The sequence below is a fragment of the Sarcophilus harrisii genome, chromosome 2, assembly GCF_902635505.1.
Source record: "Sarcophilus harrisii chromosome 2, mSarHar1.11, whole genome shotgun sequence".
Taxonomy (NCBI): Eukaryota; Metazoa; Chordata; class Mammalia; order Dasyuromorphia; family Dasyuridae; genus Sarcophilus; species Sarcophilus harrisii.
This window is the reverse complement of record NC_045427.1, coordinates 307,898,049-307,925,297: the sequence shown is the minus strand read 5'-3', so window position 1 is coordinate 307,925,297 and position 27,249 is coordinate 307,898,049. Positions and strand designations below refer to the sequence as shown.

Below are 27,249 nucleotides of genomic sequence, written 5' to 3'. Positions count from 1 at the left end.
GTGGAAGATTCCCGCGTGGGACTGGCGGGAGCGAGCACGTGGAAGGGGAGCCCACGTCGGGAGTGGCGAAGCAGGTAAGGCGGCGGCCCCTCCTCCCCTTCCCCCCTCCCACCCGAGCGTGGGGAGGCGCTCCGCGCCCGGATCCAAACTTTCTGTTTTGCCGAGTTGCTAACTGGAGAGCGAGCCTCCCCTCCCCCGCCCCGCCCGGCTATCGAAAACCGGAACTGCCTGGACTAGCGGGGGACTGTCAGCCCGAGGACATAAGTGGGGACAACTGGGCGTAGTGGGAAAAGTCCAGATTAACGCTTGTTATTTGGGGGACTTAAGGAACAGAAGCAGAAAACCCACCCCACACAAACCAGGGGAGACAGACGGCTCAAGTAACTGCAGGGAAAAGTTTAAAAAGGAAAAAAAAAAACCACCCGGGCCAAGTTCAAGTTCAAACCCAACCCCTTGCTGAAGTTTGTCTGCAGGGCCTGTTTTGGCCGAGCTCGATCGGGGCGCTTCTTGGCCCCACGCCTCAGCCACCCCGAGATCACATTGCTGACCCACCTCCCCCAAATTCCTCGGGTCTTATTTACTATTTTAATTGTATTCGAAGCCCCCTTTCAGCTGCATGACAAAGGGACTTTGCCATTGGGCTGACTGACAAATGACAGATGCGTGAATATTTCTTTTATGTTTGCCTAGCACTGGAGTTTGTGTGTAATGACACCTAATAAATATTGGTTGGATTGCTTTTCCAAATTAATTCAGCAAATTTCTAAATTTTAAAAGCTTGAGCCCAAAAATAATCCTAAACCAGATTTTTTTTTTAATTCTTGAGGTTTTTTTTTTTTTTTTTGGTTTTGGTTTTTACTACGGAGAGTGTTTGACTTTTAAAAATCTTGTTTAGGTCACTTAACTGGGCATTCTTTAGGGACGGCTAAATGGATTTCGTTCAAATGCAGCCTCGAGACATTAGCTGTATGACCCTGGTCAAATCACTTAACTTCCTTTTTTTTTTTTTTTTTTTTTTAATTTAATAGCCTTTTATTTACAGGATATATACATGGGTAACTTTACAGCATTAACAATTGCCAAACCTCTTGTTCCAATTTTTCACCTCTTACCCCCCCCACCCCCTCTCCTAGATGGCAGGATGACCAGTAGATGTTAAATATATTAAAATATAACTTAGATACACAATAAGTATACATGACCAAAACATTATTTTGCTGTACAAAAAGAATCAGACTCTGAATTATTGTACAATTAGCTTGAAATCACTTAACTTCCATCACTTTTAGTTTACTCTATTATAAACAAAGGTAAAATGGGGATGTTTACTGGACCTACCTCACTGGACTCTTGTGAGGATCAAATAAAATAATATTTGTAAACACTTCACCCTTAACACTCAAAGTCAAGTTATTTCACCTTTGGTATTTGTGTAAAAGGGGGATCGACTATGTAATAGCTACTTCTTAAGAGCTTTGGTAAATGTTAAGGTCCTGCATAAATCTGCCGCTTTAGAATACATTTGTATTTTCTCAGGGTGGTCATATAAATGAATTTGAATGGAGTAATTTGCCATTTCCTCCTGGGCATTTTACAGATGAGGAAACTGAGGCAAATAGGAATAAATGACTTGCCCAAGAATCCAATGCAAATGTCTATCAAAGGAGAGAATGTAGGGATAGTGCATTGTAGAGTTCTGTGTTATAAATCACTTAGAAGACCAAAGCCTTTCAAAATTCTGGGGTTTCCATCCCTACTGAATCTTTAGGCAAAGGACATATGACAAAATGTAATTTCTAATAACCGAAATGTGGCTAATGCACATAAGTACAATTTACTGCATTTGAGAGAGCCCTTAATCAAACCTCCTGAGACCACACACAACACAGTTGGAGGCTGTATTTAAACACATCTTGACCAAATTCAGCAATGTATTAGTTGACTTCTTGCTTCCTCCAAAAATAATAATTCACATTTATATAACATTTCATGTAGGCTGCATCATTTGAACCTCAGGAACAACTTGAGGTTTCAATTCATTTTACAGTTGAAGAAATTGAGCTTCAGATTTAAGTGGCTTGGCCAGGATAACACAACTAATAAGATTCTCCAAATGGAATTCAAACCCAGGTCTTCCTGGTTTAGAATCAAAATAATTAGTAAACATTAAGTACCTATTGTGTTCAAGGCATTGGAAGTTACAAAGCCATAAATGAAATCAACCAGTCAGGAAGTTGTTAAATGTTTACCATGTGAGAAGCACTTTTGGTAATGAAATAGTCCCTGCCCTCAAGGAGCTTTCATTCAATAGAAAATAGCAGATCCATTGAGAGATAGATGGATGGATATATCTACAAATAGATAACTACTGAAAAAGTTGCTTCCTGTCATGCAGGAAGTGGCATTAAGCTGAGCATTGGAGGAAAGAGTCAAAGGTGAGGAAAGTGTGTCCTGGACCCAAAGTATAGCCTATGTAGAAGCACAGGACAGGAGAGGGAATGTCTGTTCCTCCCAGGAGATAAGAGACCAGCACTCTCCATTACTACATTGCTACATTACCTTGCTGCATTCTTCTGAACAAAGTGGTGATATGGTAGAGGTCCCTTACACAGGAAACTAGAACTTTATAGCAGTATCTCAATTCATAAAATATAAATAAAATTTGCTGGAATTATGTGTAAATGGAATCATTGAGCAACAGGAAAGCTATAAAATTATAATGTTAATTTTTTCATAAATCAATTACCCATGTGCAACTTGGTTGATAAAAAAAGAGTTTAGCATAATACCTGCCTAGTAGAAGGCAGAGTATAAATGTTTATTCTTTTTTTTGTATAAGATTATAAAGTAAGTTACATAGGTAGTTTCTTCTACACTGCTACAGCTACAGCTTAATTAATGGATATGTTGAGATTGGGAAATGGGGGGCCCAAAAGTTTGGGGTCCCAGACTGGTGTTCCAAGGTAACCCAAAAGAATTTGCAGACTTGAACCCATCTCCTTAGCCAAGGAGCAAAGCTTTATTGCAAGAGTAAGGCCATTACAAAGGGAATCCACCAGAAAAACGGAAGCAAGGAGTTACATTTATCCAGTTTTCAATCAAAGATATGCTACTTCTATGTCTCATAGGTAGGAAGGAGTGGTTCTCAGTTGACCATATTATTTATTACAATATTACCAGTAAGGAATGAATTGAGGACTGGTCTCTGGAATCAGGAAGATTGGGCATGGGAGTTTCCTGAGGCCAGAAGCTATCTAAGGAGTGGTCACAATCAGACAGATTGGGCATGGGAGTTTCCAAAGCCAAAAGATTTAAGACTACTGATTTATTGTTAAACAGAAGCCCCCCCCCCAAGCTTAGAGAACCCCCAAAACCACTGCTATATTTCCCTAGATGCTATACCATATCAGATAATATATCTGTTGTGCCACAGTTTCCTTTTAATGTCCTGACCCAGTTTCCCTAATTGTCCTATCCAGCTATTCTGCCTTAGGTTATAAATATTCCCTCTTAATATTAGGATAAAGGGCTTATATCTTATATTTTAGGCTATAATCATTCCCTCTTAATGTTTGATGGGATAAAGGTCTATATCCATTTTAGACATCATTAGAATATCAAGAGCCTTTCCAGTACGTCCCATTATGTCATCCTAGGTGCCTTCCCCCATTAGGTTATCCCCATCCAGGTACCTCCCCCATTATGTCATTGTTCTTGTAAAAGAATCTTGTATCTGACATTCACTGCTGGATTCTTTGAGATGATAGTCTCATTCAGCCCTGGAACCAAACCCTGGATCCATTTGGTCCCAGAAAATCTCTCCCTTTTAAATAAATTATTAAATTGTTCTCTAATTTCTAATCTTGCTCAGTTTCTCCAGCATTACATATCTTGTCCTTTGGCAGGGACAATGGAGAAGAAAACTTGTTTCCAAAAAGATTTTTTGTTAAAACTAAATTAAAGTTGCACAAATATAATAGAACAGGCAGCTAGAAGGTGCAGTGGGAAGAGCACCAGATCTGGAATCAGGAAGACTCATCTTCTTGAGTTCAAATCCGGCCTCAAGCATTCACTAGCTGTGAGACTCTGGCCAAGCCACTTACCCCTCTTTCCTCAGTTTCCTCATCTGTAAAATGAGCTGAAGAAGGAAATGGCAAATCACTGCAGTATCTTTGCCAGGAAAACCTCAAAGGAAGTCACAAAGAATTAGCATAACTAAAATGTCTAACACAGCAGGCTTAGGAATAATAGACTATTGTTCTTGAATGCTGCCATTTAGTATTTGTTTAATTTTAGGCAAGTCACTTAAACTTTTTAAGCCTCAGTTTGCTTATCTCTAATGTCCCTTCCAATATTAACTTCGGGATCTGTTGTAAAAAGAATGTGAAGACGGCCCCAGTGAATTTATGGAGAATATAGATAAGAATTATATGAAATAAGCTGGCCCAGGTGGATTTTGATATGCATGATTGAAGAGAATATTCACAGCAGTAAGATCACAAACCCATTGAAATATTAGGCCAGCACTTAAATGCCAGTTCTTACATGAAAAACAATCTACTTTTAAAATAATAATAGTTTGTGTTTATTTAGTGCTTTAAGAAATGCCTTACATATGTTAATTCACAGGGACTGATTGATTTGTAGGTTATGTTGATCTTTTATGTTTATTCCCACTCTTCTGCCTGCCTTTTGTAATTACACCAATCAGTTCCTTTAACCAGACAATGGGTGAAGAAAAGGTTTGAGAGTATGAGTAGATTTTAGTTTTTCATGCTATGCTTATACCCTCATGTATAATTAACAGTTAATCATTTCCCTTATAACAAGGTTTCCAGTTCTTGATGAAATATTGGAGTAGGTTAGACATCAAGGATCCAGCAATTATGGGGGTGGAGTAAGATGACAGTTGGAGCATGTACATGATGCCAAATACTCAAAAGTGTGTTTCCTTCTTCCAGCAGAAATGAAGAAGAGAGGTTCATACAACAGGGAGAAATACGGGAGAAACAGTTACCGCCAGAGCAGCGCCTGTCGATGGAACAGAAGGCGTAGCTCTAACGAAAGGTAGGTGTAATGATAGGAGCCAGCCTTTGTCCTAGGTCTCTTTTTATTAGCTATTTTTAAGGGTGTGCTGGGCTCCTCATTTTTGATTGGAATGTTATTTTTTAGCATTTAGCTATTGTTTACACGAAATAAAGGTGACATCAAGCTGCTTTCAGAAAACTTTTTTCTAGTTAGAAGTATTTGTTATTTTACAGACAGAGGTACATCTTCCAGGGAGCCTAATTTCATCTATTCAACAAAGTCTCTGGGGAGACTCCAAAATCTTTGCCCTTCAGGCAGAATTGTCTTTAGGGAAAAATGAATACCTATGGAATATAAAAATTAAATGGCATCACCCATATCTAAATACATTTACCTTCCCTATTTCTGCTCATTCTATAGTGCTCTGTCATAAAGAAATGATGGGGAGGACCCTGAAACTGTCCTCTGACTTTGGGGGAGAAGCCATGGGTGAACTCTTGAGAAACTCTCCTCTGGGAGAGGCCCACCTCAGGGAATCAAGATAAAGTGTTTTCATTCTGTTATCTTGGTGGGACTAGCTATACACTCTATTGACTAGTTACACTCTCTATTGAGCTGAAAATTAGTCCAGGACCACTCCTACTTAGCTTGAACTTAAGTGGTAGAATGATCTAGGCCTGCGGGCAGTAATTTCATTCAATTGAAATTTCAGTCTCAGATTTCTTATTAAAGGGCAATTTTAAACTCATTTCTTTGCAGAGGTCTGAAGTGGCACAGCTGCCTGTCAGGACCCCTGCCCGCTGTGAAGAGACACCCTCTTCTCAGTGTTAACACTTCTGTTTATTTCTCTGCCAGGAATTCTCTGCTAGAACCTTTATCTCTGCCAGGATGGACTTCTCAGTGCCAATCAAACTTCCTTTTTGCCAGTCAAACTTTTGGGTTCGTGAATTCTTTCACGTTGAACCTGCACCAACCAGAAGGGGACATACATCCCAACTCTCTGCACTGCAACTAACCGCATCAGAAAGATTGACCACTATACCATAAAATGGAAGGGCTTGTAACTGCTTGAAGTCACCACTTTGCTCAAATACAAAGGTGGTCCTGAGTCCTATATGTCAGTAAACGTGTTGGGTATGTTGGCTGTGAAGCAATGAAGGCAGACTTTCCAACACCTCTTGAAAGATTCCCCAAAAAAACAATCATATCAATTTAAGAACCTTTCCACCCACCAGTTTTTCTTTTCTTGCAATGAACAGATATTTAACAATAGAGAAAGTAATAATGAATATTAAGTATCAACCCCACAAAAGCATTTATGCATCAGCTGTTAGTGTAATGATCCAATAGAACCTTCCCAAATCATCCCAAGATGAAATTTTAAAAGCATATCAATGAGTAACATCTGGGTAAAAAAATTAATCAGTATTTAACATAATGTAATGACCTGGGTGTCCTTGGGAGAATGACCTTCCCACACAATATTTTCACTTGGCTACATGAAACTTAATATAAGAATATGGTCATAAATGAATTTCCTTATGAAAGCCTAATGGACCAGCAGGCATCTTTTTTGAGCTGCAAAAGGCAAGGGTTAGAGTCACTGCAAAAGAGAATATTACCTAGTATCTTCTGCTCAACACAGAATAAGTTGGAAAAATTTAGAACTATATATTTTTCCTGTAATTTGTACAGATTGCCAGTATATAAAGAAAAAAAGCCTTCATTCCCTTGGCTTCATTGCTACCAAGGGTAGGGCAGTTTTTTAATGTAACTGATGTTAACCATGATTCTTAAGTAAAGCCTTTTGGTTTATCATCTTCTCATGAACTCAGCTGCAAGAAATTTGAAAGATCATTGTGCCCTACTGTTTTATTTTAGAGATGAAGAAGCTGGGCCTTAGGAAAGGAAATAAATTGACCTCCTAGAATTAGGACCTACAGTCTAGTGGCTCATTTCAATATACTTTTCCCTATGCCATGCTCCTTCCTTGCCTCAAGGCTCTTTGGATTAAAAGTAGCTGGCAATATAGAAAACAATATGTTTTCATCCTGGCTCTGGCCCAACAATGTCTTCATTCCTGAGCTTCAATTTCCCTAGCTATAAAAGAAAGGCTTGGTAAACCTAGACCAAAGAAGACAGACTAGGATTTTCCTAGTATGGCATTGCTGCTTTTGTGATAAATGAGAACCTGCTATGATATTCTTAGTGGTGTGGGTTTCTATGATGTTTTAGATAGAGTACTTTGGAACTGGAAAATTGCAAATGACTTCATAAAATGCATTGATGCTTAGAGGTAAAAATAAGAATTGCTCTGAAAACACACATCTTTTAAAAAGAAAAAAAAGTGAACAGAAATATTGCCCAAATATTTTGAAGTGTGTGTAGGGAGAAAAGCCTGCAACTTCAGTTTTCCATGAGAAAATAGGTAAAAATAACCATACAAGTTAGTGTGAATATTAATTCACACACACAATGTATTTATATCATAGATAGAGATATTGGGGCACTGGGTAAGCAAGAACTTCCACTTTACTCATAAAGTTACTTATGTTTACAGATATGGAGCAGAGGGATTGAGTAGTCCTCAAAGTTCTGACAGTAGTAATAGAGCCTTTTCGTCAGCTTCTAGTTCAAACTCAAGCTCTTCAGTGCCAGGTAAGGCAGTTGCTGAGTAAAATAACTGTATGAACATATATTGTATTTAACATACACTTTAACATATTTAACATGTATTAATCAACCTGCCATCTGGGGGGATGGAGAAGGAGGGGAAAAATTGGAACAAAAGGTTTTGCAATTGTCAATGCTAAAAAATTACCCATGCATTTTTCTTGTAAATAAAAAGCTATGATAAAAAAAACAAAAAGATAGTTTTCAAAATTAAAAAAAAAAGGCAGTTGCTGAGTGCCAATTATGACTTCTCCATTGAATCCCTTTCTTCCTGCAAAAAAAATAATTCAAACAGAAATCCCACCTAGTCAACTTTTTTTTTGTTCAAGCTACATTTAACTTTTTCAGTTAGAATTATTTGGGACAGGTTTGTAGCTTTGCTTGGCACCAAAGCAAGAAGTCTGTTCAAGCTACACTTAACTTTTTCAGTTAGAATTATTTGGGACAGGTTTGTAGCTTTGCTTGGTACCAAAGCAAGAAAGACCTGGGTAGATTTAATCAATTTTTTTCTTTTAAATTATTTTTCTTTTTTCATAATGAAATTGGTGTGTGTGTGTGTGTGTGTGTACACACCCATGATCTTTATCTGCTTTGTTTCTATTAAGCATATATAAGGTAGTATTAAAATTGCCATTTGTGTCTCCTTTGAACTTCATCTTGGGTTTTTTTTTTCCCCAGTATTTAATGCTTTATAGACTATAGTTTTATAGACTTTCAGTAATGTTTTATAGGCTTTCAATCTAGTGATCAGTATGCAACTATCTTTTTCCAAGCTACAAAAGATGGACTTAAGTGAAGAGGGAAGGGGGAGTCTTACAGCTTTATAAACTCTTTGCTAGGTCAATTAGTTACTCTTGTTTAAAATTTAATTTTAATTTTATTTCATATGGTTAAAGAACTGCCAGGATTTTACTTTGATCCTGAAAAGAACCGTTATTTTCGACTGCTTCCTGGACATAACAACTGCAACCCCCTCACAAGAGAGATGATCCAGCACAAGGAGAGAGAGAGCAGAAGATTGAAACTTTTAGAGAAAGAAGATATGCAAAAAAAGGTGGGCATTAGCCAGCAGTACAAAATGGAATATTTTATTCTCTTGATGTTTTCCCATGATACACATACATGCATACATGACATAGATACTAGTTGCTGAAAAATGACTTACCTGAATGCCTTTTCACGTAACAATATTCTTTCAGGACAGACTACTGTCACTACTCTGGGAGATGCCTGCAGGGCTTATCTTCTTTAATTGTTTTAGAGGGGAAAGACAGAAAATTCCCCAGTTGTGTTTTTTTAAAGTTTAAATTATAATCCTGTTATTTGACCTACCAAGTTCAGTGTTATGTGAGAACAGAATTCCTCTCTTAGCCCTGCCTCTATATGACTCTTAGGCAAGGGTTTTGACCTTTTCCAGGTCATACTTTATTGTGCATACAGTAAGGAGGTGGTATTAAATATTCTTTAAAATCTGAATCCTGATAACCTAAGAATTTATTGTAATGAGCTTTCTCATGTTGAGAAATGAATTTCTTAGTAAGGACAGAAATGGTCTCCCTTCACCTCTATGCTAAATAAAATTTCATCAAATTCCCTCTTTTTCCTTAGAAAGCAACAAGAATTGGACTGAATCCATTACCCTTGTTGAACAAGAGACAATTGGGTATGCTCTGTTCTACCAGTTATTGCCGGTAAGATAACTCTTTGAGATGTTTCTTCTGTTTCCTGTAATGGCACAAAGTTTAGATCACATGATCTCTGAAGTTCTTTCCAACTCTGATTCTTCTAATATCATTTCTTTAAAACAAACCTTTCCAAATAATAACATTGTGAATATCCTTCACAGTATCTTTACATTTAGCTGCTTACATCAGTTCCAAGGGAGTTATTTCTTTTCTGAAGAGTAGAGTATTCTTGCATGAGGGGAATGAAAGAAGGACAGAGTGCCGAGAAATTAAACATGAGTGAAAGGAGAAATTTTTATTTTGGAAAGTGAATTTATGTGTTACTGTTAAATAATTTATGTACTGATAAAACTAGCAGGTTCTAGAACTTCATTACCAATTTGCAGTATTAAAAAGTTTACCTTTCTAGAAGTGATACATTAAAAACAATGCTCTAGAATGGGGATTATTCTCAGCACCATTTTAGCTTTTGTGCATTTGAGAGTAAGGAAGAGCATCTGTTCGAGACTATTTATAAGTGTGTAAATCTCTCCACTTCTGATTTAATTAAACAAATATCAGGTATCCTAAAAATTTTAATGCAGCTTTAAGTTCTTTAAACTTAAAAACTCTGAGGACACCCTTTCCTTACTAAATAGCATTTTGTGTAAAGTACTCCAAGGCACCGGAGTGACAAAGATATGCCCTAATCATGTAGATCCTACTCTCAAAAAGTTTACAATCCAATACCTGGGGTGAAGATGTATGTTCAGCTCACATCTTCCCTAATAACATAGTTCTAGATACAAATTGGAAGGGTAATGTTCTATGAGACAATCCCTTTCTTATTGAAAAAATGAAAGATATTTTCTTTAACCAAAGTAGGCTGTTTTACATGCCTTTGCCAGTTATACCACCTGGAATTTTGTATACTAAGTACTTTATAACTTTGGGTGGTAATACAAGAAAAAAAATTCTCAAGCCCAAACTTAAGAGATCTGCTCTTGCTCATTTAAAAAAAAACAACTTATAATCCTGGAACCAGTGAACAAGTGAAAAATAACTGTGGTATGGCAGAAAGAAGACTCAGTTGAGAGTTAAAAGAACTAGTCTAGCCCCTGCCACAAGACTTTACCCTGGGCTCTTTTCTCATTCTCACTTGGTGACCTCATCATAAATATGGGTTCAGTTATAATATCTATGCAGATGGTCTCCTGAGTTCCCAACTTTACCAGTTAAGTAGAGGACATTTCAAACTGAATGTTCTTAAGGCATCTCAAACTCACCAGGTCTAAAGTAGAACCCATCTTTCTTCCAGACTTCTTGTTCCTAATCCCTGGCTCTCCACCTCAGTGTCATCTGCAGCTCCTCAAACATACCTTTTGTCTCCTCCTCCTCACCCCCCCACCCCCCCATAGCCAAATTTCCGCGAGGTTTTTTCTTGACTCACATATAAACAGTCCTAGTTCAGGCCCTCCAAAAGCCTCCTGATTTGTCTCCCTGCCTCAAGCCTCTCCTTCATTCCATTCTCCATGGGGCTGCCAGTGTCTTCCTAAATTGAAGGTCTGACCTTGTCATTTCCCCACTCATTAAATTCCAATGACTCACTTTTGCTTCTTTGTCATTTTAAAGCCCTCTCTCCTTCCCCCTTGTCCCAGTCTACTTTCCATACTGTCTTACACATTACCTCATGCTGCCAAACTGGTCTGTTCTTCCCTGTTTTTTTTTTTTTGCACTCATTTCTTCCCTCCCCCCAAATTATTAATTTCTTTCCCTGTTCAGCTGAACCACAGTTTTCTATAGAAGTTTGTCCACAGGGCATTGTATCTATTTGTATAAATGTATATGTGATCTCCAACTAGACTGACTGCTCCAGCTGCCTGACTTTATTTTGTCTTTCTATCTATCACCCACACCTGGCAATGTTTGTCGGACCCAGAGTAAGAGCTTACTAAATGCTTGCTTTTTTTCCCCCCCACCTCTGTGACCTTCATCAAGTTGCTTCACCATGCTAGATGTTAGCTTCTGAGGTATCTCACAGCTACAGAATGCTCCTTGATCCTTCCGCTTCCCCTCCCCCACCTCTTCACTTACTGAATAACTATTTGTCCATCAAAGCCCAAATGGCAAAGTGGTTTGAACCATTTTTTTTTTTCATTTCACAATGGAAAGGCTACACAGCCTTCCTGCAGTTGCCCCAATCTGCAGTGACCTTCCTGTTCAGATTCCATATTACACTGTCTGACCTACAACTGTCTCACTGCTGTAATCAGTTGTATTTGTTTTTATTCCTCTACCAGTAAGCTTTCCATGAGGTTCCAATTAAAGAGGTAAGAGAGACCATTTAGGAACACGAACTTTTCCTACTCTGGCTTCATGATTCAGGTCTCCCAATCATCCAAACAATAAAAGGCTCAGAGAAGTCCCCAGAGTACAATACAGGGTAATTCTGGTGGTTTAAATTAGTTCTAAGGCAGGTATATACATCTCTAGACAAAGAAAATCACCCAATGCCAGAGATCAGAGTAGGAGCTTATATTTGAAGGGGAAAAAGTAGTCAAGGTTTTGCTCAATGTATATAAAAGGCAGTAGGAAAAAGTAGGAAAAGGTTAGGAGTCAGAGCTCTTGAGGATTTTTTTTTTTTTTTACATCCAAATTCCTTTTAATATGTTTGGCCCTTTTTTGCCAATTTTGGAAAGTTAAACTTTCCATCTCCCCCGTGCCTAAGTTCAGTGCTTTATAACAGGAAGTTGCCTAATATCTGTTGAATGAAAACAATCAAGCTGAGGTATTTAAAATCTTGCTCTCAAAGTTATTAGTTTGTTTTGTTTTGTTTTTTATTATAGCTTTTTATTAACAAAACATATGCATGGATAATTTTTCAATATTGACCCTTGCAAACACTTCTGTTCCAACTTTTCCCCTCCTTCCTTCCACCCCCTCCTTTAGATGGCAGGTAGTCACATACATGTTAAATATGTTAAAGTATATGTTAAATACAATATATGTATACATATTTATACAGTTATTTTGTTGCACAAGAAAAATCGGATTTAGAAAGAAGGTAAAAATAACCTGGAAAGAAAAACAAAAATGCAAGCAAACAACAATAGAAAGAGTGTAAATGCTATATTGTGACCTCAAAGCTATTCTTGAAGAACAGTATAGAAAGGAACAAATAATAGACTTTTTTTCCCATGCTTTTTGTCTTTTCCCACATCTTGAATTTTCTTCACTGCTTAAATAACATTATTAACCTTCCTGTTTACCTTCTACAGATTAGTCCATGAGTTACATGTGAACTGCATGCAGAGAAAGAAGGTAGCAATTCAGAGCCCCGATTCCTCTGTTGTTGGAACTGATCACTTTAAGCTCATAGTGGTAAGTTGGAGATGTTTAAGGATAAGATTACCTATGCCAGGATACTACAGGTCAAACTTTATTTGTTGTTTTGTTTTGTTTTGGGGGGGAGGGTTGGACATAGTTGGGTAGCAAGGATTTCCTGGGGTGGTTTATAAACTAGACATAATATGTTGGTTTTTAACTTGGGCTTCAAACTGCCACAGAAGTGAGTGGCTTTTTATTTTTATTTTTTTATTATTGTTGTTACTATTGTTATTACTGTTATTATTTTAAGCACCTGCTGTGTGTAAAATGGCAGGTGCTATATCTGGCAGGACAGAGTGTACTGTGACCATAAATCCAACTATCCCTTCTGCTCCATCAGTTTGCATTAGGGCCTTTGCATGGCTAAAGACCAGCCAAGCATAATTTATTCTCTTTCCTTTGAGATGTTATGTCCCTCAAATGGATAGTGGATTATATGCCTGTTCCAAAATAGAGGTTGCCAAATTTGGAGCTTATGTGCATCAGGAATCAAGAGATTTAAGGAAACATAACTTGCATGATCTGTGTATACAAAGTTGTTCATAATTTTAAATATACCCCTATTTCATTTGTCTTGTAGAAAGAACCCTTCTCTTATGATTTAAGACCATTATCTATACTATCCCATCTCCACAGCATACATCCACTCCTAGAAAGAATGTAGCAGCCTTTTGATTCTAGGTAGCTCTAGAGATTACTGAAAAAACTGAAAGGAGGGTAAAAAGTGCTTGTTTAAAAGAACTGGCTCTTGATTATGACAAGCTACAAACACTTCCCAAGTGTTTGGGAAGTAGAGTTATCCAAACCCGTCATCCCTCTCCTTCCTTTTTGCTAAAGGGTAGCTATGAAAAGAAGAAAAAGACAGCCCCAGAGAGAATGGGCTTGGATGATTAAGGAGAAGTCTTGTAGTAGGAGGGATGGAGTTGAGTACAGAATAACCTAATGGATCTATGCCTGTTCCTCCACAGGTACTTAATAAAATGGAGGATTTTATAACTTTATTGGAGGTAATGCCTCTGGGGAAACTGGCATCAGGACAAGACTAAAGCTTTCAAAAAACTGTTATTGTTATGTCATTTTGAGGGAGCGGGGGGTGGGGGAGAGAGGAGCGGAGAAAAGACTAGAATTATTCTCAATCTTGCCCCTACTGCATTAGGATCTAAGCTAAAATTCTGGGATATTCCATTCTGACACTCTTCAATTAAACTATGTCAAGAGTAATAGAGGAAAGATAATCTTTACTGTTTGGCAGAGTTCTAAGTTGGGGGCAGCTAGATGAAGTGAACAGAGCACCAGCCCTGCAGTCAGGAGGACCTGAGTTCAAATCTGGCTTCAGACACGTAACACTTCCTAGCTGTGTGAGCCTGGGCAAGTCACTTAACCCCAATTGCCTCAAAAAAAAAAAAAAAGAAAGAAAGAAAGAAACAACAAAGTTCTAAGTTGAAGTCTTCTTTAATGACTTTTTGTTATAAATGCTAATAATTATGTGGAACTTACCTTCCTTTAAACTCGGTGACAAATGAGATTTAGACATGGCTATTTGTCACTAGCATGTGGGGTTGGTGAGAGAGAGTCCAAGAGACTTCTGCTCTTAGGGTTAGCTAACAATATTAAACTTAGCTGATAGAATTCCTGCTGGAAAAATAAAGGAGCAGTGGACCAGAGAAGAATGACCTACTCAGCAATGACCCTCACAGCTTACCCTGACTCCTTCTTCAAAGTAGCCTTTGGTTTGCTTTGTTAGGCTGACACTGCCCGGGAGAGGATATTCACGGTTAATGATGTGGAACATGGAGGCTGCAAGTATGGCATCATCAACCTTAGTGGTTTAGGAACCGAGGCTCTCACTGTGGAGATGTATGACAATCTATACTTTACCAATCGCAAGGTAGGTCATTGATGCTCCCATTTCCGGCTGTATGACTTCCTTTCCTTCCCTCTAGTAGTTCCATATCTCAGTTTGGATTTAAATGAGTGATTTCTGGCACTTGAAGGGACCAAAGAAAAGTTGGGATGTAAAGATGGTGGAAGAGAACAAGGGAAGGTATAGGATTCATTTGTCTAATTTTTTGTTTCACGTGACTTTGAGATCATGAGTAATTGCATTTGGAGAAGCAGCCCCAGCAGCTGGTGTTTTAGGGAAAGAAAATGACTGCTTTCTCACATGAGTGAAAGGCAGTCTTTCCCAGACTAGGTTTAAGAACTACAAAGGGGATGAGGTATGAGGAGAGGAGGGGGAGAGAAAGAGGAATTTTATTCAAAGGTATCTGAATTGTCCTCAAGTCAGGAGGACCTGACTTCAAATCTGGTCTCAGACACTTAACCCGTCCTAACTATGTGACCCTGGGCAAGTTGCCTCAGTGAAAAAAAAAAAGTATCTGAATTGTAGAACCGTGAGGGTAGGGGAAGAAGTGAACTGTTAGCCTTCCCTTTTCATGGTCTTTTTCTAAGATAGAAAGCTAAGCTTCAAATCTTCCAGTTAGACCTCCCTTAATCCCATCAATAAAATTGTGGACTCCCTCCATACATATTCTCCCTTCCCTTACCCCCTTTTTTTGGTAGCATCTAGAATAAAGATTGGTAATAATTTGAATTGAAATATGTTGTCTCCCTGCATTTTACCTGTCCTGAGAATTTCTTCTTTCTCTTTTTTCTTCATTTGTTATTCTAGAGAACTAAGATGGCAGCAATACCATCACCAAAACCAGATATTTTAAGCATCTGATAGTGTTTTTTTCCCCATCCAAAACTAAAGAATTTATATGTATATATGTGTGTATATATATATATATATCTTAAAAACTACTGTGATCCTTTGCCTCTTTGAAGAATTAAGGGAAAAGTGTCATAGGGAGATAGCCTGCTTTACTAATATTTGCTGGGAAGAAGAGACACATAATTTTACTTTCTAAACCTCATGGCCATCAATCCAGCACTGAGCTCACATGTAAAAAGCAAAAGATGGGATCAATAACCTTTTGAATAACTATTGGGATTACTGTATTTTTCTATTTCAACAAACATAAAAGCTGCATAGAGCTTGAGAATTCATCTCTAACTGGTCATCAAAGAATTTGTTATTAAGGCACATGGAATTTAACTAGCTCAGAGGAAAAAAAAAACAACCAAAACATATTCCTATTTCTGAGACTTTAGGAAACATACCCTTACCATAAGTTAGATAGCAATAGTCATAGCTAATTTTTCGTTTTTGATATGTTTTTCCTTACCAGGTAAATTCTGTATGCTGGGCCTCTCTGACTCATCCCGATTCCCATGTTTTGTATCCTTCAGCAAGTGAAGGAGTTTGGGTAGCAGGTTGCCCTTTCTCAAGAACACAGACATCCCACCTCTTGGGCAAGAAGGGTGCATCTAAAGGCCAGAGCAGGAGAATTCTCATAGAGTATAAAAAAAAGGAGCAAGCAAGCTCACTTGAGGTACCATTTCCCAGGAACGTTTTGTGCCCTGAGAGAATGAGCACAAATATCCAAGAAAGATTTTATTTGTTTAAAATTAAAAAGAAAGCTGATAAAGGCATCAAAGCCTGCCAAAAAGGAACAGGTAATTAACAATAAAAATGATTAAGGGAGCTAATTGTGGTGAGGAGGATTTATTCTTCACAGAGAGATGCCTTATCACACTCATTCTGCTTCCTTTCACACAGCTCCCTAGAATCTTCCATAGTTTCATCCCATTTCCTTTTGTCCCTGCCCCCAGATTTTAGTAAGGTTCAATGCAGCTGCCCTCTCCCAGGGTTTGGAGAACAGAACTGTCCCCCCAGTGGATTTCCTTGGGGGATCATTTTCTCCTCATTGCTTGATGTCTGTATGAGTACTTGTGGATGTTGGGAAGGAGAATCAAGTCTTGTTCCAGTACAGGTAGGACTGAGGTAACTGCTAAAATACCATTCATGGGTAGCTAGGTGTTAAAGTAGATGGGCCTGCCTATAGGAAGAATTGAATTCAAATCCGGCCTCAGACTCTTAAAACCTATATGACCCTGGGCAAGTCACTTCACCCTGTTTGTCTCAATTTCCTCATCTGTAAAATGAGCTGGAAAAGGAAATGGCAAATCCCTCCAGTATCTTTGCCAAGAAAACCCAAAAGGAGGCAAGGAGAGTTGACATGACTGAAACAAATGAACAACTGAAAAGTTCAACTCATATTCTCTGTTTTTGTGATACTTGACATAGTCTTGTGGCTTTTGGTAGTAGGAAGAGACTATTCATTGTAATGAACACTTCATTTCCATTACTTTTGCATGATTAGCCAAGTGATACCATCTTGTTTATACTAGGGAGCAACATTATTTTGAAGCAACTCATTCTATGTATTTCCTTTCCTAAATGGAGGATGCAGAAGATGTAATAAAGTGCTTAGAATCTTTTTTTTTTTTAATTTTATTTTTTAAATAACTTTTTATTGACAGAGAATCTTTTTTTAAATGTTGCTTTTTGAGAACAGAACTAGCACATGTTATAGATTATATTCTGTGGTTTTGTTTTAAAAGAACAAGGCCTGATTCATATTATGTCAAAAATCACATGTGTTATGTCTGTTACTCTTTTACATAGCAGAAGTGTTGCATAAATCAACCCCTGCTTAGATTTACTTACTTTAGATTAGAATTTAGAGAAATCCAATTATAACACCCCTACTTAAACTAAAAAAAAAAATCCTCAATGTAATTTTTTGTGCAAACTCATACTTTATGTAGAGAGGCTTTCTCTGAAGCAAGATCCGTCCTTATACAGGTGTGCTACTCTATTGTGTAGTTTACCTATTCTTATGAAAATTATTTATATAGAAAGGGCGATCTTTGCAAAAGGAAAAAATGAACCCAATCTCTCAGCTTTATTTAAATGCTTTCTTTTTAATAAAAATTGCATATGACCTATATTAGGCTTTAATAGGATCAAAATGCTATTTTCTCCTATCTTCTACTGTCTAGCCCATTGGTTAGTTTCCCAGTATCCTGTACTGGTAGTTTTAGATACACCTTTGGTTGCTGCAGAATGTTAGATAAAATCATCATTCTTTGTGTACAGACGTGATATTTCTGAGATATCATCTGTGTTTGCCCGATGGTTTTGTACTTGGAAATCTGATCTACTACATGCTCTACTTGTGTGTAATTTCAGTTACTATGCTGACATAGATGGAGTAAGATTAAGCCTACAACATGTAGAATCATGAAAATCATGCTCTAACCAAGTTATGTGTTCTTAAGGGCTTAGTATATAAGTTATATGAAAAAATACAAGTAATAAGTAAGAATTGTCTTGCAACTTCTTACACTCGAAACACAAGAACAAGGTTTATATATGATTTACATTACCCAGTTATAAGATATTTAGTTGCTTATTAAGATTTGTCTTGGTCTCTGAAACAAGTATCTAATGGGTTTTGACCTCAAAAAACTTACTATTTAAAACAATGTGGTATATAACATATTCAGATGTGCCTGGTTTATTGCTTGGTCCGTATTCATCATTTTAAAAGCTCTTGCGTTTAAAAAAAAAATTTTATTGATAATATTGTTTATTAACAAGCACATAACTGTATAGAGGTAAAATAGATATTTATACATATATGTATGGCAGTTACCAGGATATATCAACTTTCATCCAAGGGAAACAGTTACATTATTTAAATAGGTGAAGATTTCTTAGTCTGTCACCACTTGGTAGCACAGATTTAATTATTCAAACATACATTCCTAAAGCCCAAAAGAAATCAACATAGAATTACCAGCCTATGTAAGACATTCAATTTTCTTTTGTCTTTGCATCTTAAAAATCTTTTGGTTAGTGGGTTTAGATAAAGTTGGTTGACAGTGAACAACCACAGTTTCAGAAGATTCATGATATAACAGACTTCCTTCCTCCTGGTAGAGATATATTGAGTCATAGTTCTGTTTTGGACATGACCAATGTGGAAAGTGTTTTGCATGTCTTTGCATTTTCTCTTTTCTTTATCAGATCAAGGATAGGTGAATATAAGAGAATGCAAATTTTTACTCCAGGAGAAAAAAATTAATTTTTAAAAACAGTGGAGGGTACAGTTGTTTTTGACAGTTCAGTTGTATCTAACTCGGTAACACCATTTGGGGTTTTCTTGGCAAAGATTTTTCTTTAGCTCATTTTACAGACGAGGAAACAAGCAAAGAAGGGACAGTGACGTACCCAAAATCACATAGCAAATAAGTGTCTGAGGCTAGATTTGAACTCAGGATGATGGGTCTTACTGACTCCAGGCCTGGTACTCTGTGCACTGCATCACCTGTGTACCTTTGTTTTTGTCTACTAAGCAGGAAAAGGGACAGAATATGTTTTTGATCACTCAGTTATAGATGGTTTATGAAAAGTTTATAAGTCTAGAGGTTTCATGGTTCTGTTTACAAGAATACATTCATCCCCATTCTTTCCCAGAAGAGATTCCTTCTTCTTCCTGTTATCCTTAATATCATTCTTCAGACTCTGTCTCATGGGCATTGCAGAGACTCCAGGTTGTGCCAGTTTGCTTCCTGCCTCCTTGTTCAGCAACACCAGGCCAGGTACAATGCTCATTTGATTTGAGTGGGTATACATGCTAGTAGGGCTAGAAGAAAAATAGACCAGATAGAGAATTATAGGATTAGGGCTCTAGTCCAGCCCTCCTTGTTTTACAGATGAACAAAATGAGGCCCAAAGATTAAGGGAATTGCTCAAGCTCATAAAGATATGGAGCAGTGGAGCCAAGATTCACACCCAAGTCCTTTGGCTCTGCATCATTGCTTTCCATTGAATCATATTGCCTCCCAGGAAATCTAGAGTCTAATTCCCAGGGTGCAGTGTAGTAGTCCTGTGCCTTTGATATCTCTCAGCCTTCATTTCTATCTATCTTACATATAGCAAGTACTCAGGAAACATTTATGGAATTGAATTGCCCTTCCTCATCCGTAAAAATAAAAGGTTAAACCAGTTAATCTATGAAGTCCTTTCTTATGCTTTAAGAAATACTCAAGTTTGGACTCTTCTTTATCCTTTGATAAGTAGGCCTGTTCACACATCTTTGTTTCATAGAAGTGGACTTCAACAAAGTATCTCTACATTTTCCTTTAGATCTACCCCACGTTTGGATCTAGGAAAGGTTTGTCAAAACCCTGGACCTAAATAAGCTCAATTTATCGTTGGGAATCAAACACAGACTTTTTGCGGTCTGGAGAGCAAAGTTGATAATGTCATCTTTGTTTCCAGATACATTACCACTAAAGTGGGTATTCACCTAAACTGGTCCCAAAACTAGGCCTAATGGATTTAAAAGTTTTTAGTAAATTCCCTCCAAATCTTATTAGTGGAAACTTCAGATTCCCAAGCAAAGGTGATCTGAGTAGCCTATACAAGAAAACATTGGCTGCCTTTCTGAAAGCACTTAAGTCTGAAATCACTTCTGCCTCCTTCTAGAAAGTCATCAAGGTAAATTGTTAGGGGGAGCAAGGTAGCCCAATAATGGATAGAACATCAAGCCTAGAATCAGGAAGGCCTGACTTCTAATCTGGCTTCAGACACTTACCAACTGTATGACCTAGGGCAAGTCACTTAACTTATTTGCTTCAATTTCCTTATCTGTAAAATGGAGACATTAGCACTTAAACTTCCCAGAGCTGTTGGAGAATAAATGAAATAATAGCCATCAGCATTTACCAAGTGCTCCATAAATGTTAACTCTTGTTTTTGTTTTGTTTTTCCAAACATCCTGTAGATTATAGCTAAGGAAACTGTAGATAAGCCTTCTAACTCCCTTTTAAGACTGTGCATTCAGAAAAATGGGCATGAACTCCACCCATAGATGAATATATTTGCAGCTTTTCCTAGACCTAGATGCAGAAAGGTTCTATTTCACAAGAAAACGTGGCACAGCATAGTTTATGGATAGTAGTTGCTAATCTTTAAAGTTTCCTGGATATGTGGAAAAGAGGACAATATGTAATATAGGCACTGCAATGGAAATAAAGAATTCTAACATGTTGTTTCATGTCCGCCTACCTAAAAAGACTCACAAATTATTTTCTTTTTCTTTTTTTTTTTTTTTTAACTTTCTAAACTCAGCAGGAGACCAGCCTGGCATGCTCTGTAGTTTTAAGATCTCTACTGCCTGGTCTTGTGCATGGTGCCTGAATCCCCAGGCTAATAGTTGCTTCAGTACAGGTGAGCTCTGACCTGTTCCTTATAACCTACAAGAAGGGAGTGATTTAGTAGATGGCTGAATCTCTCCCCATCCTCACCTTTCACCTGCATGGACTTGGTGGATCACTTGTGTGTGTCCTTTAGGCTTGTCCAGAAGGGTCCTTGTAACCAATGCAGTGACTGGTCATCGGCAGACATTTGGGACCAACAGTGATGTTCTGGCACAACAGTTTGCCACCCAGGTTGGTTGAGATTGAAAAATTCTAATCAAGTGTAGATTGAAGCTTTTTTTTTTTTTTTTTTTTTTTACTATTAGTAGTAGTAGGGTTTTGATTTTCTTTCTCATTGGATGGGGTGAGGGAGGGTGAGAGAGAATTGAGAACTGATAATTAATTGAGAACTGATAATTTAAAGAAAAGATAAGGTCTAATCAAGAGGTTCAGGTGGTTGTTAGCTAAAACCCAGGAAAGATGATCATGGTCATGCCCTCTACCACTACTCCCCATTTTATAGGGAATTCTAAAATAATAAAAACATTAGTAGATTAACTTTGCAAAACATATCCAAATGTAATCAGATCTGCCTTAATGGTGGTATAACATCAATTGGCTAAGTGTGGCTTTTCAGTGAATTCTTGTTTTTAATTAGACCAAGTAGATACATAGATTATCTATCAACACAAATAATTGAGAAAACTTGTAAATAAATAACATTAATAAACCACCTAAGTTTATACATTTTTAAGATTAGAAGTCATCATTTGTGGTTTTGACTTATTTTTGCCCTCTGTCTATAAATGGTGTAATTACTATACAATGGAAAGACTTCTGAGATTCATCTATACTACTTTGAAAGGAAAAAGGGAATAGAGTATATGGAACCAGATCTATTTTAGGAAATTTGTTCTTTTCCTTCTGAGATTGCCAGTATGTTACATGAATCTAAAGATTTCTAGCTTTATTTGAAGTGACTTCTAGTCTTAACCAGTGCCCCTCATTTTGGGAGCCTAATTGGTCAATGCAAAAATTCTGTATTTGTGTGTGTGTGCACATGTGCACAAATGTGCAGGGGCACACACAGCCCCTACCCTGAATTTGTGAATATCAAAGCATGAGGATTGGATGGCGGGGGTTCATTGACTAGCAGGCACTAGCTGTCAGTGTGATGGCTCAGCATAGACATGCCTTCCCTCTCTGCATAGACCCCTCTACTGTTCAATGGCTGCCGCTCCGGAGAGGTCTTTGCCATCGATCTGCGTCAACGAAGTCGTAAAAGCCAGGGCTGGAAAGCTACCCGCTTATTCCATGATTCAGCTGTGACATCTGTACGGGTTCTACGAGATGAGCAGTGCCTCATGGCAGCAGATATGTCTGGGAAGGTACAGAAGCAAAGCTGACTTTTTTCAAACTTCTGCTGGATGATTTTTAAATCTTGAGAGGCCCACATAGAGGAATTTTACCAGAAATGCCCTGCAGTTGATAATGGCTGGCGTTCATATATTTTGCAAAGCACTTTCTTACTGCCGCCTTGTGAAATATATTGCACATATTATCCCCATTTTACTGTTGAGGCATATGAAGCCAAAGTTCAGTGACTTCCCCAGGGTCATGCAGTTTTGTACCCAAGACCCAGAATGGAGCCTAGTCAGACCTCAGGTACAGTGGATAGTTACCTTATTTCCATCTTTGGACTCGGTATAGATTGCTTGTGAAGGAGGAAGAAGGAGATCCATTAGAAAGCTCTCAATATAGTGGATTTCTTAGGAAGTGGGAGAGATATAGTAAGCTGAGCTTTGGGACCTGTCTTTGCTCTTCTACCCCAGGCAGAGATGAGCATGATTATGTTTCCTAGGGCTTAAAAGAGAATGATGGGAGAAGGGGAGGGGATTCCTAGAGATAGGAGAATGGGAATTGGCAGGCCCTGAGTACTTTGACACTGACTGTGCCTTGTCCAGCATGAATGTGGCTTTTTGTTTACTCTCAGGAATCAATAGTCTGATTTTAGCTTCTAATTCTTTGTTTCACTAATATTCCTGATAAGGTGGGCAGTTCCTTATGACTTTCCTCATATGACCTTAACTCATAGATCAAGCTATGGGACCTGAGGGCAAATAAGTGTGTGAAACATTATGAAGGTCATAATAATGAATATGCCTACCTGCCGCTGCATGTACACGAAGAAGAAGGACTTCTGATAGCAGGTATGTGGGAAAGACACATTTCTGTATAGGGAGTCAATTAAAAATAGACCTGCCCTCCAACTTAAATGGAGTTTATGACATGAGATTCCATTGTATTGTTATTATTTCTCATATAGTCCCCACTGGTTGTACACAACATGTCATTGATAAGCCAAGGGCCATTCATTGGTTGGGATGCATAAACTTGACCAAAACAAACTGGAGGAAAAGTAGTAATGGGCATTATTACATTTTTAGTAATGAAGAAAAGAATTGAAAGTTAGTGAAGATTTGGGGCAAACATAATTGTACAAAATAGGTAGCAACATGGAATGAGTAAAAACAAGACTAAAGATGGCAGACTTAGATTTGGTATCAGCCTAACTCAAGAATATCACCCATAAGATACTTTACTGTGGGATTCACTACATTCCCCATCCCACCCTAAATACTACTTACTCCCTTTATACATGGCTACCAAAAGATATTTTGAAAAGTTTAATAATTTATTGTACTCTGTATTCTCTTTTTAATATGATTTTCATGTGTCATTGTATTCAAAAAACCAAATTTGGGGCTGTAATCTATTATGATACAGTAAACTAACACCATGTTTATCTTCCAAATGTATTTCCTCTGAACACTTCCAAATAGTGTGCCCATTTTAACATGTCCTATTATTCTGTACTTGCCTAACATATAACACATGCCTCAAGAACTGAGAGTCCTGGAGACAAACAAATTGAGCCTTTGTGTGGGACAAGGCTTCAGGGAGAATTAGCTAGTTTGTTTTCCATTGCTACATGTTTATCTCTTAATTACATATTCAAAAATTTCCATTTTGTTTGTTCATTTTCCTAAGTCCAAGAAATGAAACTAACCTAGTCTTCAAATCTCTCCCCTCTCCTCCCCCCCAGGCATTTGGGATCAAGTGACTTGCCCACAGTCACATAGCCAGGAAGTGTTAAATATGTGAGGTCAGATTTGAACTCAGGTCTTCCTGACTTCAGGGCTGGTGCTTTATCCAAGGCACTATCTAGCTGCCTCTATTATTCAAATCTTGAAGAATTGTAAAGAGGACAAAGGAGGAAAGACCAGGGAGTTGCTGATGTGAACTCCTTTCCACTTATATTCTGGTTCTATACCTTCTCTCACCTAAGATTACTAAAGCTCTTGGCTCAGAAGAAAGATAGCAGGTCTAAGCAACTCAGAAAAGGCTAATGGTCTTTATTAACTTCCCAAGCTTCTTAAAATTTCCTGAACTGCAGGGTGTCCAGAGACATGTGTGTTATCACTCTGACTACCTCACAATATACTTATGTTAGGATATTGTTTAGAAATCATTATAATGTTTTTGTATTATTTATCAAGGTTACTTAATACTTTTTCACATGTGCATGCTAGTCTTTAAAAAATCTTAAAAGAAGTACACCTGCTCAGCTTCTCATCATTAACCAACCCTGTTTTTTCTTTTTAGTGGGACAGGACTGCTATACAAGGATATGGAGTCTTTGGGATACTCATCTGCTCAGAACCATCCCTTCCCCATACCCATGCTCCAAAGAAGACATCCCCAGTGTGGTTTTCTCTTCCCATCTTGGGGGCCTCCGTGGAGTACCAGGATTGCTCTTAGCTGTTAGACAGGATCTCTACTGTTTTTCCTATAATTGAGGTCACACAAGACCAGAAAAAAAAAGCCCAATAGATACCGTATTGACAGAATGGAGATCTAACCAAGTATATTAAACACAGACTCACTACTAGGTGTGATGGTATTGATGTTATTGCCATCTTTGCTAGGATATTTTCAATGAGTTCTTTCAACCTATTTTTTTCTTTTTAGCTTCTTGGGTTCAGGGTTATAAGTCTTGCATTATGTGGGAAAGCTGCAGGTATATTGTCTAATTCCTCACTGGGCTCGAGGAGTGTGCAAATCCTTTTCATAAAAGGTGCCCATTTCCCTTCTCTTGGAAGATTTTTTTTTTTAAGTTCAAGACTTTCCACACACTGAAAGGATTGAGAGAGTTGGGTTTGACTAAAAACTTTGCTTAAACCAAATGAATGAATTGGAAGTTAATCTGTGTCTGGGTCCCAAGTTATGTGCACTTGTCTTTTCAAGACACTATGATATTTCTACAGACACTTTTAAGTAAACAAGACTTGAAGAGAGTCAAAGACAGTTCTCTCATAATCTCTAAAGATTAGGATATGGCATGATGGAATGGATAGTAGTTTAGCCTTCTTGATTATACAGCATATAAGTCTCTGGGATATTTGTTCTGGTATCTTTCACAAGCATTGAAATTTTTTTTTTAATTATGATGACTGACTTGAAAGTTTTCTTCCTTTGTTAACTGAGCAATAAGTATAGTGACATGTAACTATTTACAGTGGTTAAAATAGATGGAAGTATTTTTAAGACAGCAAGTTTCATAAATCTTTTGCTAGATGAAATAAAGATATATTTTTGCCATTATGTAGTATGATATCTTTTGTTGCTTAAATGCTTAAACAGACTAAATTGACATCAACCCGATTAAAATATTGAGTGCTGACATCACTAAAATTTAATGATCATAAAGACAAACTTAATAGAGACCTGTACAATATATTTGCTCTATATGACTATTACTATTAGCCAATAATAACTTTCTAGTTCAGGGAAGAAGTAAGAATCAGGGTTTAATGGTGCCTGATATAGGGTGGGAAGTCACCATTTTGCTAGACTTGAATCCAGATAAGTAAGCTTAACTCAGTCCTCTTTTCCTAACGATCCTTTTCACTCCCACATTACCACTCTAGCCCCAACACAACCTGAAAGTTCACCCACAAGTTTGTTGAACCACTCTAACTGAAGGACTAAGTTTGACTAAACTCTCATATGGAAGGTCCTATAACTTAGTTTTTAAAGCTGGAAAGGGTCATGAGAGCATCGTTTAGTTGAACAGATAAGTGTTGAACATGTAGGTAAAGAATCCCACTGTGCAGTGGGAATGATGCTCACGTTCTCTCTGCTTGCCAATTTTAAGTTGGGGGAAAAGAGGAAGTGCCTTTTTATAACACTGCCTGTCGAAACATTTTAAGGTTGATTTTATTTTTGGAGGAGGGGAAGGGAGGAAATATAATTCTAGCCTCTGAGGGACTAATAACTTATGTGGTCCTCAGATCACATCTCTAAAGCCTCAATTTCCTCATCCATCATCTAAAATAAGAAGATTAAATGGTTTCTAAGATACCTTCTGGGCCTATAATGGGTAAAATAAGTGGCTTTGCAAAGCTTGTGTGTATGTAAGTGGTGGTTTTACTGATGCCTTTTTTCTTTATAGCCCAGTAATTTTCTGGAGCACCTACATGGATAGAGTTCCAAGTCTGGAGTTGAGAAGATTAATCTTCAAGAGTTCAAATCTGATCTCAGACACTTAATAGTTGTGTGGTAGCTGAACAAGTCACTTAACCTTATTGGCCTCAGTTTCTAATCTGCAAAAAAGCTGGAGAAGGAAATGGCAAACTCTTCTGTTATCTTTGCCAAAAGTGGTCACAAAGAATCGGACACAACTGAAAAATAACTAAACGACAAATTTTCTACTATCAGTCTACTCCATCTTGAACCCTCCCTCCCCTGGGACAAAGAAAATTCAGGAAAAATAACCCAAACAGAGTTAATTTCTGATGGTGTGTATGCTAGTATTCTAGTAGTACTTCATCTTTGCTGTGAGAGATATGTTTCATTATCACTTCACAATCTTCATTTAATTTTTTTCTATTATTTAGAATTTGATTTCTTTTAAATGGCATTTTGCAGTTATAATTCTGTTGCTTATGCTTATTTCAGTCTGCACTGGTTCATATCTTGCCATATTTCTCCGAATTCTTCATATTTGTCATTTCTTTTTTTTTTTTAAACTTTTTTTGTTTGTTTTTTTTGCTGAGGCAATTGGGGTTAAGTGACTTGCCCAAGGTCACACAGCCAGGAAATGTTAAGTGTCTGAGGTCAGATGTGAACTCATCCTCCTGACTTCAGGGCTGGTGCTCTACCCATTATGCTACCTAGCTCACCTGCATTTCTTTCTGCATAATAATAGGCAATTATGTTCGTGAAGCCATTCTCTAACTGGTCAGTAAACACTTTGTTTCCAGCTTTTTACTACCTT

At 37.7% G+C, this 27,249-nt stretch overlaps 1 protein-coding gene across 3 annotated transcripts; it reads left to right on the top strand.

Annotated features, from left to right (window-relative positions):
- DCAF4 (DDB1 and CUL4 associated factor 4) lies at positions 1 to 25,574 on the top strand. 3 transcript variants are annotated; one of them, XM_031952575.1, is made up of 14 exons: positions 1 to 74; positions 4,965 to 5,067; positions 7,589 to 7,686; positions 8,598 to 8,755; positions 9,310 to 9,392; positions 12,644 to 12,746; positions 14,497 to 14,640; positions 15,986 to 16,035; positions 19,228 to 19,307; positions 20,842 to 20,940; positions 21,064 to 21,161; positions 22,121 to 22,297; positions 23,005 to 23,119; positions 24,576 to 25,574. In XM_031952575.1, exons 2-14 carry the CDS (start codon positions 4,967 to 4,969, stop codon positions 24,767 to 24,769), a joined length of 1,500 nt encoding a protein of 499 aa, XP_031808435.1. In that variant the 5' UTR covers positions 1 to 74; positions 4,965 to 4,966; the 3' UTR covers positions 24,770 to 25,574. The 3 variants fall into 3 exon arrangements, with proteins under 3 accessions (XP_031808435.1, XP_031808436.1, XP_012403755.1); XM_031952576.1 differs by having other exon boundaries at positions 4,962 to 5,067; positions 20,845 to 20,940; XM_012548301.3 differs by having other exon boundaries at positions 4,962 to 5,067.
- The last annotated feature ends 1,675 nt before the right edge of the window (positions 25,575 to 27,249 follow it).